This window comes from Mus musculus, chromosome 17 (genome assembly GCF_000001635.26).
Source record: "Mus musculus strain C57BL/6J chromosome 17, GRCm38.p6 C57BL/6J".
NCBI classification, from domain to species: Eukaryota; Metazoa; Chordata; class Mammalia; order Rodentia; family Muridae; genus Mus; species Mus musculus.
In genome coordinates, this window is record NC_000083.6 from 44132584 (window position 1) to 44148782 (window position 16199).

Consider the following 16199-nt stretch of genomic DNA (forward strand, 5'->3'; position numbering starts at 1 on the left):
GTGATGGCACATTCCACATTCCAGCATTTGGGAGGTAGAGGCAGGTAGATCTCTGAGACCAGGCTGGTCTACAGAGTGAGTTCCAGGACAGCAAGGACTACACAGAGAAACCCTGTCATGAAACACTCCCCCTCCCCCAATCTGAAGAATTCCACAACAGACTCTCCAAGAGGCAGCTGTGCGGTCTCCCTGCACACCTGTAGTGAGGAGAAGAAATTCTGAACCAACCACCATTGGATGATTTCTCCATAGTATGAATGTCCATAGACTTTATTTACACAAATCTACATGATGTAGGGTAACTTGTGGCCAAGCTGTATTCGATGAAATAAATGCCACCCAACACACTTGTAGCTGACAACATTATCATAGTACCAAATGGTTAGACACTCCTGAAATGTGGCCCACTAAGAGAACTCAGAAACATAACATGTGTGAGCTTGCTAACAGGGCAGATTGTATTATAGAAAGATTTTATTTTATTTTTTAAGTAGAGAACATACACTCTACAATCACAAAATTATCGTATAACAAATGCATAAACCAGTAACATAGTCATTTATTATTATTACCAGGTACTATCTACTTTACACAATTATATATACTGCTTTTTCATATCGCTTGCTATACAGTGGGTTTGTCTACACCAGTGTCCCCACAGACACCTGAGTAATGCATTGTGATTACAACCTACAAGGGTGTCTACAAGGTTGCTATGAGAGCTGGTTTGAATGACATGTTCCCCATAGACTTGGCCTTGGTTCCCAGTGGGTACTGTTTGGAAGGTGTGGCCTTGGGAGGTGACTCCGTTGGTAAGATGCAAGCATGAGGACATGCGTTCAGATCCTGAACACTCATGCAAAAGCTAGATGTAGCTGTAGGAAAGCGGGGTACTGATGTAGCCATTAACCCAGAGCTGGGGAAGTGGAGACAGGCAGACTTCTGGAGCTTAGTGATCGGTCAGTCTATCCAAATTCATGAGCTCCAGGTTCAGTGAGAGACACTTGTTGCAACAAGTATGACAGAAGGCAGTGGAGGAAGATATGACATCAGACTCTGGCCTCCCTATGCATCTACATACACATGTCTGAGCACCTGAACAAATATGCCCACACCCACATGAATATCTATGTAGGCATACACACACACACACACACACACACACACACACACACACACACACACATACACACACACGGGGAGAGAGAGAGAGAGAGAGAGAGGGAGAGAGAGAGAGAGAGAGAGAGAGAATGTGAGACGGAGTAAGGGATAGCTTATAATGGACATGCATCCTGAGCCCAGTGGAATTGTAGGTATCAGGTAGAGTCAGATCAGGCAGCCCTTTCTCTTTTCTGAATAAGTCAGGAGATCATTTCTGTGTTCTATGCACGTGTATGAGCACTACAACTTCCTCAACTCAAGCTAAGCTCAACTGCACCCAAGACCTCACATAGCTAGCTCTGTGCTGTTAGGATTTCCTTTGTCTTCCCAGGATAGTGATCTTCTATTTCTGTTGTTTAGAGCTCAGTTAAGAATCCCGTGCATAAGAGCATCACAGAGGACATCTGTCGACTGTGGACAACCATGTACAATGGAGGGATGGAGGGATGGAGTAGGGTGGGGATAAAAACCAAAGCTACAAATGTTTGAATCTCATTTGGTGTGGTCTGTATTGATGAGCCCACAGGCACTTATCTTCTTTTCCTTCTGCCATTTAATCACCTACTGGAGGTTCCAGATAAGAGCTGTAAATGAAATCGGTTCCTTGGCTGGGCAGCTGGGCTGCGTGGAATTCATGACAAAGAGCTGTATTTGCAAAAAGAATAGAAAAAGTGCTGAATTCAGACGCAAGCAGACCGGTTTACACTGACTTATAGTCCTCCACTAACTTGTGGGGAACTCTTGTATGGGGTCAGTAGTTAGGTAACTGCAGCAGGGGGCTCCTCGTGAGTCACAAGAGGCTAACTGCTCAGAATTTCAACTTGGACTGCATTGATACTTCAACTTCTCAGAGTTGCGGGGTGTGGAGGAAACATCGGAGTCTAGTTGAGAGTTGTCTTCAGTAGTGAAGGAGTTAACCAAGTGGATGGACTTTATCTTTGGTCCAATGGACCTGTGGTTTGCTTATTAGATCTCCGGTAAATGATTGTTAGAGACCTGTCATTGATAGCTGTTGCTGAGGGCTGTACTTCAAAAGCCCATTGATTCCTCCGTGCGGTGCAGCGGCAAAGCATCACCCCTTAGCCCGTTCCTTAGACCCAACCGACTCCGTTCTGCCTGGGAAAGGATCTGCCAGACCAAGCAACATGAATGAAGACTACAGTGATACCTATGATAAAATCCAAAAGAGGAGCACAGATGAGGCTCCAGACCTGCAGGAGGAAAGTGACGCTCCTTTGTATGACAGAGTCCATGAAGACTCTGAAAATGATCTGTATGCCACCAGGCTAGAAAGCCAGGAGTACGAATACTTGTCACCGTATGTCTCGAAAAGTGATGAAGCCACCCCAGCCTCCCTGGAGCCAGAAGCAGATGGCTACCTCCTGCCGGATGAGGTGTTTTCAGAGTCCCGGGCGGTTCGGGATGTCTCCATGGGAGACTCACATTCACCAAGCCAGGACCCAGAGCCTCTCTCCTGGGAACCTCAGGAGAATGGAGGAGCAACCGAGGAAGACGTGCCTTCCTCACATTCACTAAGCCAGGACCCGGAGCGTCTCCCGTGGGAACCTCAGGAGAATGGAGGAGCAACCGAGGAAGATGTGCCTTCCTCACATTCACTAAGCCAGGACCTGGAGCGTCTCCCGTGGGAACCTCAGGAGAATGGAGGAGCAACCGAGGAAGACGTGTCTTCCTCACATTCACTAAGCCAGGACCTGGAGCGTCTCCCGTGGGAACCTCAGGAGAATGGAGGAGCAACCGAGGAAGACGTGCCTTCCTTACTGAGCTTCAGGGTTCAGCACAGCAAGGTGCTTGCCACAAGCCAGGATTCCTCTATCAGCCTTTCTGCTGCTATTGGGTTGGGAGAAAAAGAAGCAGCTTCCAGCAACCCTGAGATCTTCCTGTTTGTGAAGGTAAGGGCTGTCTCTGACGGGCACACCTAACAGGGTAAAGGGTTCCTTTCTTTTGTTCTGTGGATCAGGGGACAGTGTATGATGTCCTAGCCAGTGGGTCTCCAGCTATACTTCAGAGCAGAGAAGATTAAATTGGTCGTTTGGAATAGTGCCAGGACTTCTCAAAATGATCCAAACTAGAAAGTTCAATTTAAAGTGTGTGTTTAATCATCGACTTTTATAAACCCCAGGCAAACCACATTCTAAGCATTTAAACAAGTGACCAGAAATTGCTGCTCAAATCTTTACACCTGTGACAAATGTTAACTGCATTTTCATGCTTGGTTAATTTTTTTTCTTTTCTCTCTCTCTCTCTCTCTCTCTCTCTCTCTCTCTCTCTCTCTCTCTATCTCTCTCTGTCTCTCTCTCTCTCTCTTCCTTCCTTTTTTTCTTTTTCCTTTTTCTTTCATTTTGCCAATGTTATTTTTAAAAATGAAACCAAAGCCAGCGAGAGAAAGTCTTATCTCCTTTCAGGCGCTTGAGTCTCCTCCTCCTTGCGTTTCTAAGGTCGCACATACTTCAGATACTTGGTTAGAAAATGCTGTGTCTGTCATCGTGACTGCTCTGTCAACGCCAATAAAACTCAGTATCTGAGGATGTAAAATAATTTGAAAAGTACCTAGAAGCCAACCATGTGTTAATAATTAATGCCGATGATACGGAAACAAAGGCATTTGGTGATCTCTGTATTACAGTGATAATATAAAGGTTATGATTTAGAGTTAAACAAATCATCCAATCTCCTACCAATGCAGATAACAGTCACCTTCACGTGTATATTGCTATTTCTTGCTAACAACATGAAGGTTGGGAAGATAGCTCAGTAGTTAAAGCTTAGATGCTCAAGTGTGGGGATGGAGGTCAGATCTCCAGAACCCGTGTGAATGCCGGGTAGGCACCGCAGACTGGCTGTACCTCCAGTTCTCCCAAGGCAGAGATAGGGATCCCTGGAGCAAGATAGTTACTAACATTCGCCGAATTATCAAGCTCTGGGTTCGCCAGAGAGGCTCTGCCCCAACGAATAAGGTGAAAAACAATTCAAAAGACTGCTGAGGTCAGCCTTAATCTTTCATATGCATATTATGCATGCAGGCACACACACACACACACACACACACACACACACACACACACATGCATCCAAGACATGCACCACATACACACGAGAGAAAAAAGCATGGCTACTCTCGGGCCTGGGATATATCTCAGTTGGTAGAGTTCTTGCCAACATATACACCACACACTATCCTGAACATCACATAAAACTTCCAGTGCTGGCAGAAATCTAATCTTAGTACTGGAAGGTGGAGACAAGAAGCTCAGAAGTCCAAGGTTATCCTTGGCTATATTCCAGGCTAACTTGGGATACATGAGGCCGTCATGGTTTCTGACATCCTGCTGATGAAATGAACCTTTTCAGTTGAACGCTTCAGTGTACACGGCTTTGTATGTTGCATTGTGTCATGTGTTTTGTGTATTATGCCTCCCTCAATCTACCTTCTAAAATCCTCCCATGGAACTTCCTTAATACTTGGGTGGTACCATGCCAAGTGTGGAGGGGAGAAGGGACGCAGATGTGACTTTTGTCCTTAAGAGGTGAGCACCGCATTGTAAGAGACGGGATGGAAGGGCAACGGGATGCTGTGTGTGTTCCAGAGGAGATGCTGAGCTGTGCACAGAGAAATCAGCAGAGGCTCCACAGAGGAGGCAGTGCCAGGCTACCTACCCATCTCTGTGTCCACATCTAAGTGGCATCACAGTGCTCTAACTTTTTAGGAAGTGGAAACTAGATGTGTTTCTTCTCAAGATAGAAATACCCACATGACTTCCTGCAACAAGACAGGGAGTCGTGTCATTGCCATCCTCCGTGGCCCATCAAAATGTGTGATTTATAAATCTGGCAAAGAGCTTATTGAAGTAGAAATTATTCTGGCTTTGTGGTTAGAGCCAAGCAGAAGTAGCAGGAAAAAGGAATATGGGTGTCACTTGCTGGTCCCAGCAGTGGGAGATGCTGTCTAACAGTAGTAAGGGAATTCTAAACTGCTTCATCTCTAAGGCAGGTATTGGATGTAAGCTGTTTGAGTTATTGTGTCTTAGTAACGTTATGTTATACCTGCAGACTATACTATGCATCTTGGTTCCCACATGGGAACTCATGAGGGGAGCCCCCTTCCCAACTCCGTGCCCCGCCCCATCCTGACTGTAGATTGCTGTTCAAAGTTGAATGACTATGGCATAGATAAATGACATCTAGCAAGCCCTGCTCTGCTGGGACAGTTGTAGAGGAGGTCAGTGTGGTGACCTGTGTGGGCTCCTTTCTCCTCCCAGTTCCCTGGAATGTGTGTTGGAACCTCAGTTTGGAAGGGCAATATGATTCACCATCTCCCTAGCAGGCTAAGGATTCTACACTCTGGGTTTCCTACTTTAGTGCTGATAACCAGGGCTGCAGTCATATCTGACTGACTTGTGCATGCTCCTGCTCTTCTGGGCATGCCAGTGACAGTGCAAGACATGTATGTGGGAGGATGGTTATGTCCAACCAACTTTATGTTGAGATTCATTTCAGAGTCAAACAGACACTTAAACGACCTCATTCATCTGGTCCTCCCAGCCATAGTTGTGATGGGCACTGGCTTTATAACATGACAGACAGTAACTGCATAAAGAGAAACTGTAGCCAGCTGTTAACACTAGCAAGAAATATTCAAAAGATGGGTGTATCTACTTACTGCTGCTGTGACAAATGGCTGAAACCTTAGTGGCTTAAGCAGCTCACTGTCTTACAGCTCTGGGAGATGTGTGTGTGTGTGTGTGTGTGTGTGTGTGTGTGTGTGTGTGTGTATACGTACGTACATATACATATATCTATATACACACATGCACATATATATCATGCATATAGTGTGTTCCTATAATCCAAACACTCAGGAGGATGCTCCACATATGCATAAATACATATGTATGTATGTATGTATGTATGTATGTATGTATCCACTGATTAGGGAATGGTAAGGCTGTGCTGTTGGGGTCCAGGACAAACTCTCCATTTTGTCTCCAGCAGCTCCTAGAAGCTGCTGATGTTGTCTAGGTCTACAACCTTAACTCTTCTATCAGTTTCCACAATCATCATGTTCCCTTCTTCCTCTCCCCGCTCCTCTTCCCCCTCCCCTCCTCTTCCTTTTTCCCTTCTCTCCACCCTTCTTCTCTTACATCTCTCTAGTGAGACAAGTGTGATTAGATTGAATCTAATAATAACCTAGGATAATATAATTTAAAGAGCCCTAGATTTCATCTACAAATCCATATGCTGACATTATGTACTACTCACAACCCCCAGGAATTAGCATGAGCGTAGTTTTGGCCACTGTTTGGCCTCCCATAGAGCAGAGTGTTGAGGAGGGGAGAGTGAAAGCAATATGGTTGGGTGTTGAGAAGCAGACAGTGAGGTGAGATGAGGGGCTGTGTTAGCCCCCGGGCATTAGACGGACTCTCACGTCCACTGTGAGTGATGCAGGCAATCTTTGGACAGTTTCAAAGGAAACGCTGGGGGGCTGTTTTTACAGAAACGACTGTTTTTGGAGAAGAATAGGCATGGAATCTGAGGCTGGATTAGATAGTAGGCAAGCAATGAAAGAGAGAGAGAGAGAGAGAGAGAGAGAGAGAGAGAGAGAGAGACTGTTTGCAAGAAGGAGCCTAGCGATTTGGTGAAGGGCTCAAGGTGGAGTTTAATGAATGAAGAGCCCTGATTGACGCAGAGGCTTTAGCTACTGAGGGAATGGGGGTGTTCGCTCCCTTTCATCCATCCATGACCCTATCTCAGGGACGTGTGACTGAGTGAGTGGACTTTTCCAAATGATGCCTGTATGCACGTGTCCAGAGCGGGGAAAGTGGTGGTGGAGGAAGATGCCAGGAGAAAAGCGTTCTTGTATTTTGTTCAATGCCAAGAAAAACAAGTGAACAAATAATGATTTTTTTAAACAAAGGAAAATGGCACAAATACACACCATTTGTCATGGGCAGCAACAATGCCATTAACCAGGGACAGAATGGCTTCCAGAATTAATTATTTGAGAGACAGAAGGAGTCGTATGTACCTCAGGCTGGCCCCCAACTTGCTATGTAGCTGAGAAAGGCATTTGAACTTCTGACCTTCCTGCCTCTACCTCCTGAGTACTGGGATACAGGAATGCAGCACTAGGCTGGGTTTTATGCAGTTCTGGGTTTTCATTATGCCTCTTAGGCAAGCATTCTGCCAACTCAACTACGTTTGAGATTACAAATTAATTTTTGTTGCAAATTAATTTTTGTTGAATTCTCAGTTTCTCTCCTTTCCAGTTTGTTCACTGGAAAAGTGCATGCTATATGGACATGTCCCTCATATTATTCAGCATACTGGTATGCTGAATAATAAAAATAGGTAATGCATATGAAGTGCTTGCTACCTTTTCTGGTATATATGGTAAGTGTCAATATACAGGGGCCTGAATGATTCAGTCTACTGAATTTGAATCTTACAGAAATAACTTTTAGTTTAAGCAGAATGTCTGTTGCTAGTAAGCACTGAGTACATCATTGTTCTATTCTATTATGAGGGTGTAATGTTGTGGAAAGAACACTGGTCTATTCTTCTGTGTCAATTGTATCCTATGAAATATTCCTGGGCCCAAATTTCCCCATATTTGAAATGCAATCTACTCCAGTTCTTCTGGTCCTTAGTTCCACGGTGCATAGCCCTAACTTTATCAGCTGTGTACGCAGATGGAACCTTCAAGCATCCACTCCAGGAGTGTGACAAAGTGATAATCTCTAGCTTCGGATGTGGTTGGAAAGACTGACCTAGAACCAATACTCCTGTGCACCCGTGGCTCATGTGAAGCCTATCTCTGTAAAATATTGACAACCATGGTCAACAGAGCCTGTCTGTGATTAAACCACTCATGAGTTCCACATGAAGAGATAAACGGCTTGTGGAGGGAATAGCTTTGAGCAGAACTAAAATTTTTCATAGGAAATGTAAATCGTGTCATCCTGAAGGCAGGTGACATAACATAAGCGAGCACATTTGGTATCTTTGAGACTCATAGTCATGAGCCTGTAATACACTGATTCTCAACCTGTGCTTCATAGCAGATATCCTGCATATCAGATATTTACATTATGACTTATAGCAGCAACAAAATTAGTTATGAAGTAGCAATGAAATAATGTTATGGTTGGGGGTCACCACAACATGAGAACTGTATTAAAGGGTCGCAGCATCAGGAAGGCTGAGAAACACCGTCTGGTCAGCGGCAAGCTGGGACTCTGGCTACTCAATCAAGGGCATTTTCCTATCTGGCTTTAATTGGGTCCTGTGGGGTCTTGTTTGTGTTTTTGCTGTTGTTTGTTTTTCCAGGCAGAGTCTCATGTTACCTAGGATGGCCTGAAACTCATTATGGACCTGAGGATCACCTGAAATTCGTGATCTTCCTGTCTCTGCTTCCTAAGTGCTGGGATCACAGCCGTGTACCACCATCATGAGCTCAGAAGTTGTTTTTCTAAAGGAATGATTTTTGTTATAACTTGACTCAGGGTAGTAAGATGTTTCACTGAATAGTTTTATTACTATAGATTAATAATAATAAAAAATGTTCCACAAGCATTTTATTGAGGCTCATAATATCAGGAGCTTGTTGTAATGCCAAGGGTCATGGAATTCAAGATATGCTATGTTGTCAACCTAATTCATATGATCATAGAATGTTAGAATTAGAATTAAAAATAATAAGCAACATACATATTTACCAAGTTCTCTTAAATGGTAACGTTTTACCTATTTTATGTTATACAAATATATTCTTAATGTACTACACTGATATAATCTGTAAGTGAAAAAAATGCACGCAGATTGTGGATGGGCGCTGACTTTTTCTGTTGAGATGTGCAGTGTAAAAGATCACATCGAGCCATAGGCCTTTGCATCAGTCAGGATTCTCTAACATCACAGAACTCAGGGAATGCATCTATATGTGTACATAGAAAGGTTTGTTGGGGTGACTCACAGGATATAGTCCAGATAATCCAACAATGGCTGGCTATGAGTGGAAAGACCCTGAATCTAGTAGTTGTTCAGTGCCACCAAGCTGACTGTCTTCAGCATATGTTGAAATCCAGAGCTAGTCTCCAATGCCAGTGAGGGAATGGATGTGCTAGCCAGGCAAGGACAAGCAGGCAAAGAGCAAAAGCTCCCTTCTTCTATGTTCTTATATAGGCATCCAGTCAAAGGCATGGACCACATAGTAAAGGCATTGAGTCTTCCCACCTCAAGACCCAAATTAAAAGTTTCTGTCTTCCAACCTTAAGACCCAGATTAAAGATGTATGTCTTCCTACCTCAAAGGTCTGAACTAGAAGTGGACTCACGCACTTCAAACCAAGGGGAAAATCTCTCACAGGTGTGCCCTTTACTTCTGGATTGCAGTTCATTTCAGATAGTTGTGTTGACAGCCAGGAACAGCCATCACAACCTTCCTTCTCCCCTGCTAAGGGAGGCATGGGGCTTTTTCCTTGGCCAGTGCCTGATAAGATCAGATCTCTAGTATCCAAGTTTCACCTACAGATTTTCCTAAGTATCCCATTTAATCCATTTGTCTCTAAGGTGAACGAGGCTTATCGTTGCAGGTGAGAAACTATAAAACCTCATTGAGCAATGAGAGAGAGGAAGCTGGACCTGGATGCTGGGCCACACAGCCCAGCTAAAGCTGGAAAAGGGTAGCCCCCTCAGCACACAGCAGAGGAACACAAGAATATGACTTACATTCCTGAGGTTGGGTAGGCCGGAGTCCATGAAGGTGCCAGAGAGTGAAGATGGAGAGATAATATGTCACTTTACCTACAAACTAAGGAACATGGAGTTTACCCTGGAAGCCATCAAGAGTAATAGAATTATTTTGGGGAGTCATGAGCAAAGCACTGTACCAGAAGACAGGCGACCAAATTACATGCCACCTAGAGCAGGACCAAGACTGCTTGTCTTGTAGGTTACATCTCTAAGATCCATTCAAGGATTTAATTGTAAAGACCTGTGTGCAATTAAGGCTGTTACCTTTAAACTCAGCATCTGTGTATATCTAAATATTTAAGGGCTTGACTTTAACACATAGAAAACTTTAGTAACAAGCTAGCTACCGTAATATTATTTTATAGATCACCTCTGTGTTTGTAGTTGCTTCATTGTTTGTAAGGTGATGGGAAATATAGAAATTCAGCACAAAAATATCAACTATTGTTATGTTAATATAAAAAAAAGTGTTTGGGTAGGTCTAGAGTATCCTAGCTTGATCACTCCTCAGATGTCTGGAATGTCTTCCTGTTCCATAATCAGGAAGACTACTCAGCTCTAATGTCACTGCTAAAGACGTTGCCAGTAAGTTCTTAACAAACATTTGTAAGAATATGCAGTCCCTCCCGCACCTCTTGAAGGCAGGACAAATTTCAAATCAAAGATTTTGTGGGTTGTTTGGTGTCCTTATCCCTCCACTCAGAGTCCTGTTGGCTACAGGAGGTGTCCACTTCAGGCTCCATATCTCCCACTGCTAGGAGTCTCAGCTAGAGTCACACTCATAGACTCTCTGGAGACCCCCCTATCCCAGGTCTCTGGCATGTTCTAGATTCCTCCTCCTCCCCATGCCCACCTTGAATTTCCATTTACTCTCCTGGGTCTTTCTCTCTCCCTACATGTGATGCCCATGCCCATTTCCTGGGCAGCCTTATTTGGCCTTAGTGGGAGATGATGTGCCTAGTCCTGCAGTGACTTTATATGCCATGGTGGGTTGGTACCCTGGATGGGGGCTTCCTTTTCTCAGAGGAGAAGAGAAGAGGGGCTATATGAGGGAGGAGCAGGAGGGGGCTGCAATTGGGATGTAAAGTGAATAAATAAATGAATGGAAAAGGAACTCCCCCCAAAACAAAACAAAACACAAGCCCAAGCTTGTCTCCTGAGCACTTGTCCTTCCACAGAACCAATGAAGCATATAGACATTAAGCAATGGGTGGGTGTCAACAGACCACTATTCTTGCTATTATTTCATCTCAATTACAATGCTGAGAACTCCATCACATTCAAAGCCATTTCTGAGGAGTCCATGTGAACTGCTTTGCTTTGAAAATCAATTTCACCACTCAAAGAAGTCCACAGAACCCCAGTACCATGACAAGAAGATTACAACCCAACAAGAAGACAACCCAAGCGGCTTCCACAGAACTGTCTTTGACAAGCTGATACTCTAGGCTGTTAGCCAAGGGTGCTTTTCTTTACAGTGGGTGGCACCTGTGGCTTGGGAAGCCAAGAGTTCATCTGCATGTTTCAGAAGGCTCAATAATGTTCCAAAATTCTGTGAAAAATTTCTGTGTCAGGTGACTTGAGAAGGCTCTCTCAGAAATCATAATTGCCACTGTGTCTTTTTTTCCCCTACATGGGCACTCCTGCTCTGAAGCCCATGTACAGGGGAATAGAGCTGGCTCCAGGGCAACCTTGTCTTTGCTGTGTAGTCAACTGTTTCCTTGAACTCTTTCTGTCACCTTGAGAATTCTCTTCAAAAAGAGGAAAGGGAAGTATTACTCAAATGGGGATGATATTAGTTCTCAAAATGAAGGTGGTAGGGGACAGTGTGTCTAAGTGTTGACTGAACTTGTCCTAAAGAATTTCGAACAAACATCTGCTCATCTTAGATAGAGCAAGACAATAGTACACCTTGGTAAGCCAATAAGTCTTTTTGTCTCTAGGAGTATAGGTGAGGGGTTACAGGATCATGGGTGATCCCATGATCTACATCCATAAAAAGTCCTACCTGCTCCCGAATGATGACTTTTTTCATAGCTGCATAGATGGAGTCCCCATTACACTTCAGCTTCACAGTCTATATACTTTCCAAAGACCACATGCAGCTGGGATAGAATTTCATACAGCTAGGAGGAGAGGATCAGGAAGGACTGCGTGGTATGATGTCAGACTAAGGTATAATGATGCTTCTCAGACCCCTTCTGCGAGGAACATTGACACACTCATTTTCTCCATCTGGTCAACCCTTCCTTTTCTTTCTGGACATATGTTCCCTAGGAAGATATCTCCAACCCTCAGGGGAATTCTGAGGGTCCTTCCTTCAGCACTTACCTTTGTCAAAATGTTCATCAGTACAGATTGGCATCTCAGTTGATTCTCCTCAGTTTCCCACTGAGCAGAAACCTCCACAGTGAAAGCACTTTCCAGTCACATCTTGCTCCTGTATTACATCTTGCTCACAGTTAGAAGAATCTGGCCCACAGTTGGAGCTGATAAATACTAGTTGAACAGAATTGGCTTATGTTGGTTAGGGGAACTTTAGTTGGGCTTGCTTTGGGGTGGTGGAGGGTTCATTTCTTTCTGTGCTCTGGGACACTGGGTGAGCACTCAAGCAAATCCCTGTGTCTCTGAAGACTGGTGAGAAACCAACTGGCACAGAGGGGAAAAAAAAAACCAATCTCCCATCACATCCTCCATTGTGAGTTAAATACTTGGAATAAACTTGTCTAGTTATTTTGGCTGTGTTTATAGAGCAGTGTCCTGTGAAGACTCTGCTCAATGCTCGTATACTCATCACACTACTACCTAGAAACACAAACACTTGCCAATCCAGTGTGAAGACCTGGGGTTGTTTCTCCCACTCTGTTCAGGTCTTTTCCCATATTTCATACTTTCTTCAAATGGTATGCAAGTCTGGATGCAGCCAAAGATTTAAGGATTTAAGAGGGCCTATTTGAAGTATGCTCTTGCCCTGTCTGTCTATCTATCTATCTATCTATCTATCTATCTATCTATCTATCATCTATCTATCTACCCACCCAGTCACCCACCCAGCCATCCACCTACCCAGATACCCACCCATCTATCTATCTATCTATCTATCTATCTATCTATCTATCTATCTATCTATCTATCTTCTCTGGTGTTTAGAACTGACAATTCCAGCTGCCTCAACCTGTTCAAACTCCAAAGTCCATTATTCACTCAGCACAGAGATTGATAGACTATATGTAGATCCTATAGTGCCTGTTCTTGGTATCTGAAAATCATTTTTTTTCAAATCATTTTTTTTCAGCAGTAGTGCTGAAGTCTGACTTCTTTTCTTCTCTCCCAACTAGAAGCTGGGTTGGTCTAAGGTGAGCTTAAGGTCTTCATTTCTTTTAAGCTGCTTCTCCTTTCTTTGGGTTTGAATTGAAGTATCTAGTACAGTCACAAAGTACAACACAGTCGAATGGCCCTGGCATTATTTTATGAAATGACAACTTCAGCAAATATGTTGGCCCCTGGTGAAAGGTCCCTTTCTGACCCTTGCTCTCCCTCTCTTAAAGGTGTGTTGTCTTTTACAAAGTCTTTATCTTTCTTCTTTCAGTTTTCACCATATCCTAGATAATTATTCACCAACAAAATTACAAACATGATATCTGTTAATCTCATACAATTTGAGTCTCTGGAGTTGCTATAATTTCCTTTGGGAGAACATAAGGAAAGCTGTTTGTATTTCTGTCAATGTGAAATCCTATTGGCAAGCTATATTCCCACACCCAGCCTCAGTGTTCAGAATCTACCTGTGTATGAATTCCAATGAATGCATGGGAAAGCCACTTGGATTGGCATCTCTGTTCCTAAATGGAAGACATTCCTTCAGAAACATGAGACAGGGGTTGCGGACATGCCTTGTGAGTGAAATTCTTGCCACACAGTCATGAAGACCAGAATTTGGATCGCCAGACATGAAAGTTCAAGTCTGTAATCTCATTGTTTCCCCAGTGAAATGGGAGAAACCCATAGGTCTGTCAGCCGGCAAACCTGGTGTGCACAGCATTGAACAACAAGAAACCCTACCTCAAGGAAGCTATAAGGTGGTGACTGACATCTGACTGCCGTGTGCACATCTTGATATGCACATGCCCCCACTCATATGCATGAACATATATATTGGATATTAGCCCCCTTTCAGATTTAGGATTGGTAAAGATCTTTTCCCAATCGGTTGGTTGCCTTTTGATTTTATTGATAGTGTCCTTTGCCTTACAGAAACCTTGCAATTTTAGGAGGTCCCATTTGTCGATTCTTGGTCTTACAGAACAAGCCATTGATGTTCTGCTCAGGAATCTTTTCCCTGTGCCCATATCTTCCAGGATCTTCCCCACTTTCTCCTCTATAAGTTTCAGTGTCTCTGGTTTTATGTGGAGTTTTTTGATCCACTTAGACTTGAGCGTTGTACGAGGAGATAAGAATGAATCAATTCACATTCTTCTACATGCTAACCACCAGTTGAGCCAGCACCACTTGTTAAAGATGCTGTCTTCTTTCCACTAAAACATGCATATACACATATTTCGCCTGCGTGGATAGCATTTTCATCTGAAACTAAGTGATTTGTTTATGCTTGTAGTGACAAATGTCGGCCATCCGGGCTGGAAGCCATGCCCCCTTTGTGCTTTGTAACTGAGTCCTTTCTGCTCCTTGAAAGAGCCTTTGGATCAACAATAAGTACTAGGTCTGTTAAAAGCCATCAGCTATACTGAGAGGGCTTGCAGGCAACAGTCACATGGCAACCACTGAAATAAGTAAGAGGGTGCATTGTTTAGCAAACATCTAATGTTCCAAGGTTTCAATGCTCACACCTAAGGTCAATATGGAAGGCCGGAGCAAATAACAGGAGGAAGTGCCTGTTGTTCGCTGGCCTGTGGCTACAGAAATGCCTGTGATTTTATTCTTCTGTGGTGAAAGGAAAGAATGCAGTGGGTATAATTTTAATATCCACAGTAGCAACTCTCAAGAAACTAGCTTCATTCTTCCAGAACAACACGATTCCAAGTGACAGCCACAAGAGAATGCAGCTGTTTCTGTGTAAATTAATTAAAATGGGATAAAATAAGAGTCAGTTCTTCAATCCCATGGGCCATACTTCAAGTGTGCCCACACTGGGACATGCAGACAAGGAACCGTCTGTCAGCACAGAGCGTCTCATAGGGTAACCAGACCAGAGTTCATCTCTGTCATGAAGACCTGTCAGTTATGTGGTCACAGGCCCTTCTGGGGATTTTATTTTTTTGCCTAAATGTTGGAGGCAGAGTGGCTGGTCTTCATGAGTTAGAAGAGTGTTTGTGCACACAAAGTACTGGTGAAAACCGTTCAATTCTGTAAGCAAGGCCTACAGTGTCCGTTTGTGGGAACAGGCCAGCTTTAAATTATATCCACTCAGGCAAAGCTATGCAACTGCCATGGACACTTGCAAACCACAGCAAAGCTGTCAGGATCCACTGGCTATACTGAGAACTAGCGCAATATCTCTGAGGCTAAGGGCTCTGTTGAGGCCTCAGAAACAGAGGGGTAAGGGGCCACCCCTCCAGCCACCAGGGCCAAGTGTGGCCACAGAAAGGAGGGTCCTTTGCTTGACCACCTTTTCCCCCTAAATCCCAAGAATTTACCAGGTAGTCAGTGTTCATAAAGAATCATTGAGAGGTAGCAGACATGGAGGAGGCACAGACCTGTAATCTCAGCCACTAGAGAGGCAGAGGCAGAAGGGTTGAAAGTTTAAGGTCAGCCTGGGCAACAGATTGAGTTCAAGGCAGCTAAGACAACTCAAAGGGTGAGAAACTGTCTGGGGCTGTAGCACAATAATATAGTGTACCTAGCATGCGTGAGGCCTGAGTTTCATTCCCCAGAATATAAAAAAAGATATTGATAAGAGCCAAAAACAAACAAAAAAAATTGACAAAAGTAAAGCAGAGACGGTTATCTAGGCTAAGACAAGGGTTGTTCCATAGACTCTGAAAATACTAGGTGGCGCCTCAACAATGCCCTCACTCCATAATCAACATTTTATAGTTGCAGGACTGAGCATCTGATTGGTCCCCTGTTCTCTCTAAGGTTCCTCTTTATATGTCTTAAATCAGCAGAGCAATAAATTTTTATTGTGCCTGTACTCTGCACCTCACATGCCGCCAGTGTGGAGGCAGAAAGGCAAGGTAAGGTGGGGCCCGGTCTGTGAGACTCTGACCAACTGGCTCAAGAGGATTGCCATTGAGAATGATTTAGAAATTG

At 43.9% G+C, this 16199-nt stretch overlaps 1 protein-coding gene across 1 annotated transcript in view; it reads left to right on the forward strand.

Moving 5' to 3' along the window:
• The first annotated feature begins 2178 nt into the window (after nt 1–2178).
• The window catches only part of Clic5 (chloride intracellular channel 5), a 145408-nt gene continuing 131387 nt past the window's right edge, over nt 2179–16199 (forward strand). The window contains exon 1 of the mRNA XM_006524135.4: nt 2179–3071. Within this exon, the coding sequence (XP_006524198.1) occupies nt 2307–3071 (765 nt within the window). The 5' untranslated portion in view covers nt 2179–2306. The remainder of the gene's footprint in view (nt 3072–16199) is intronic.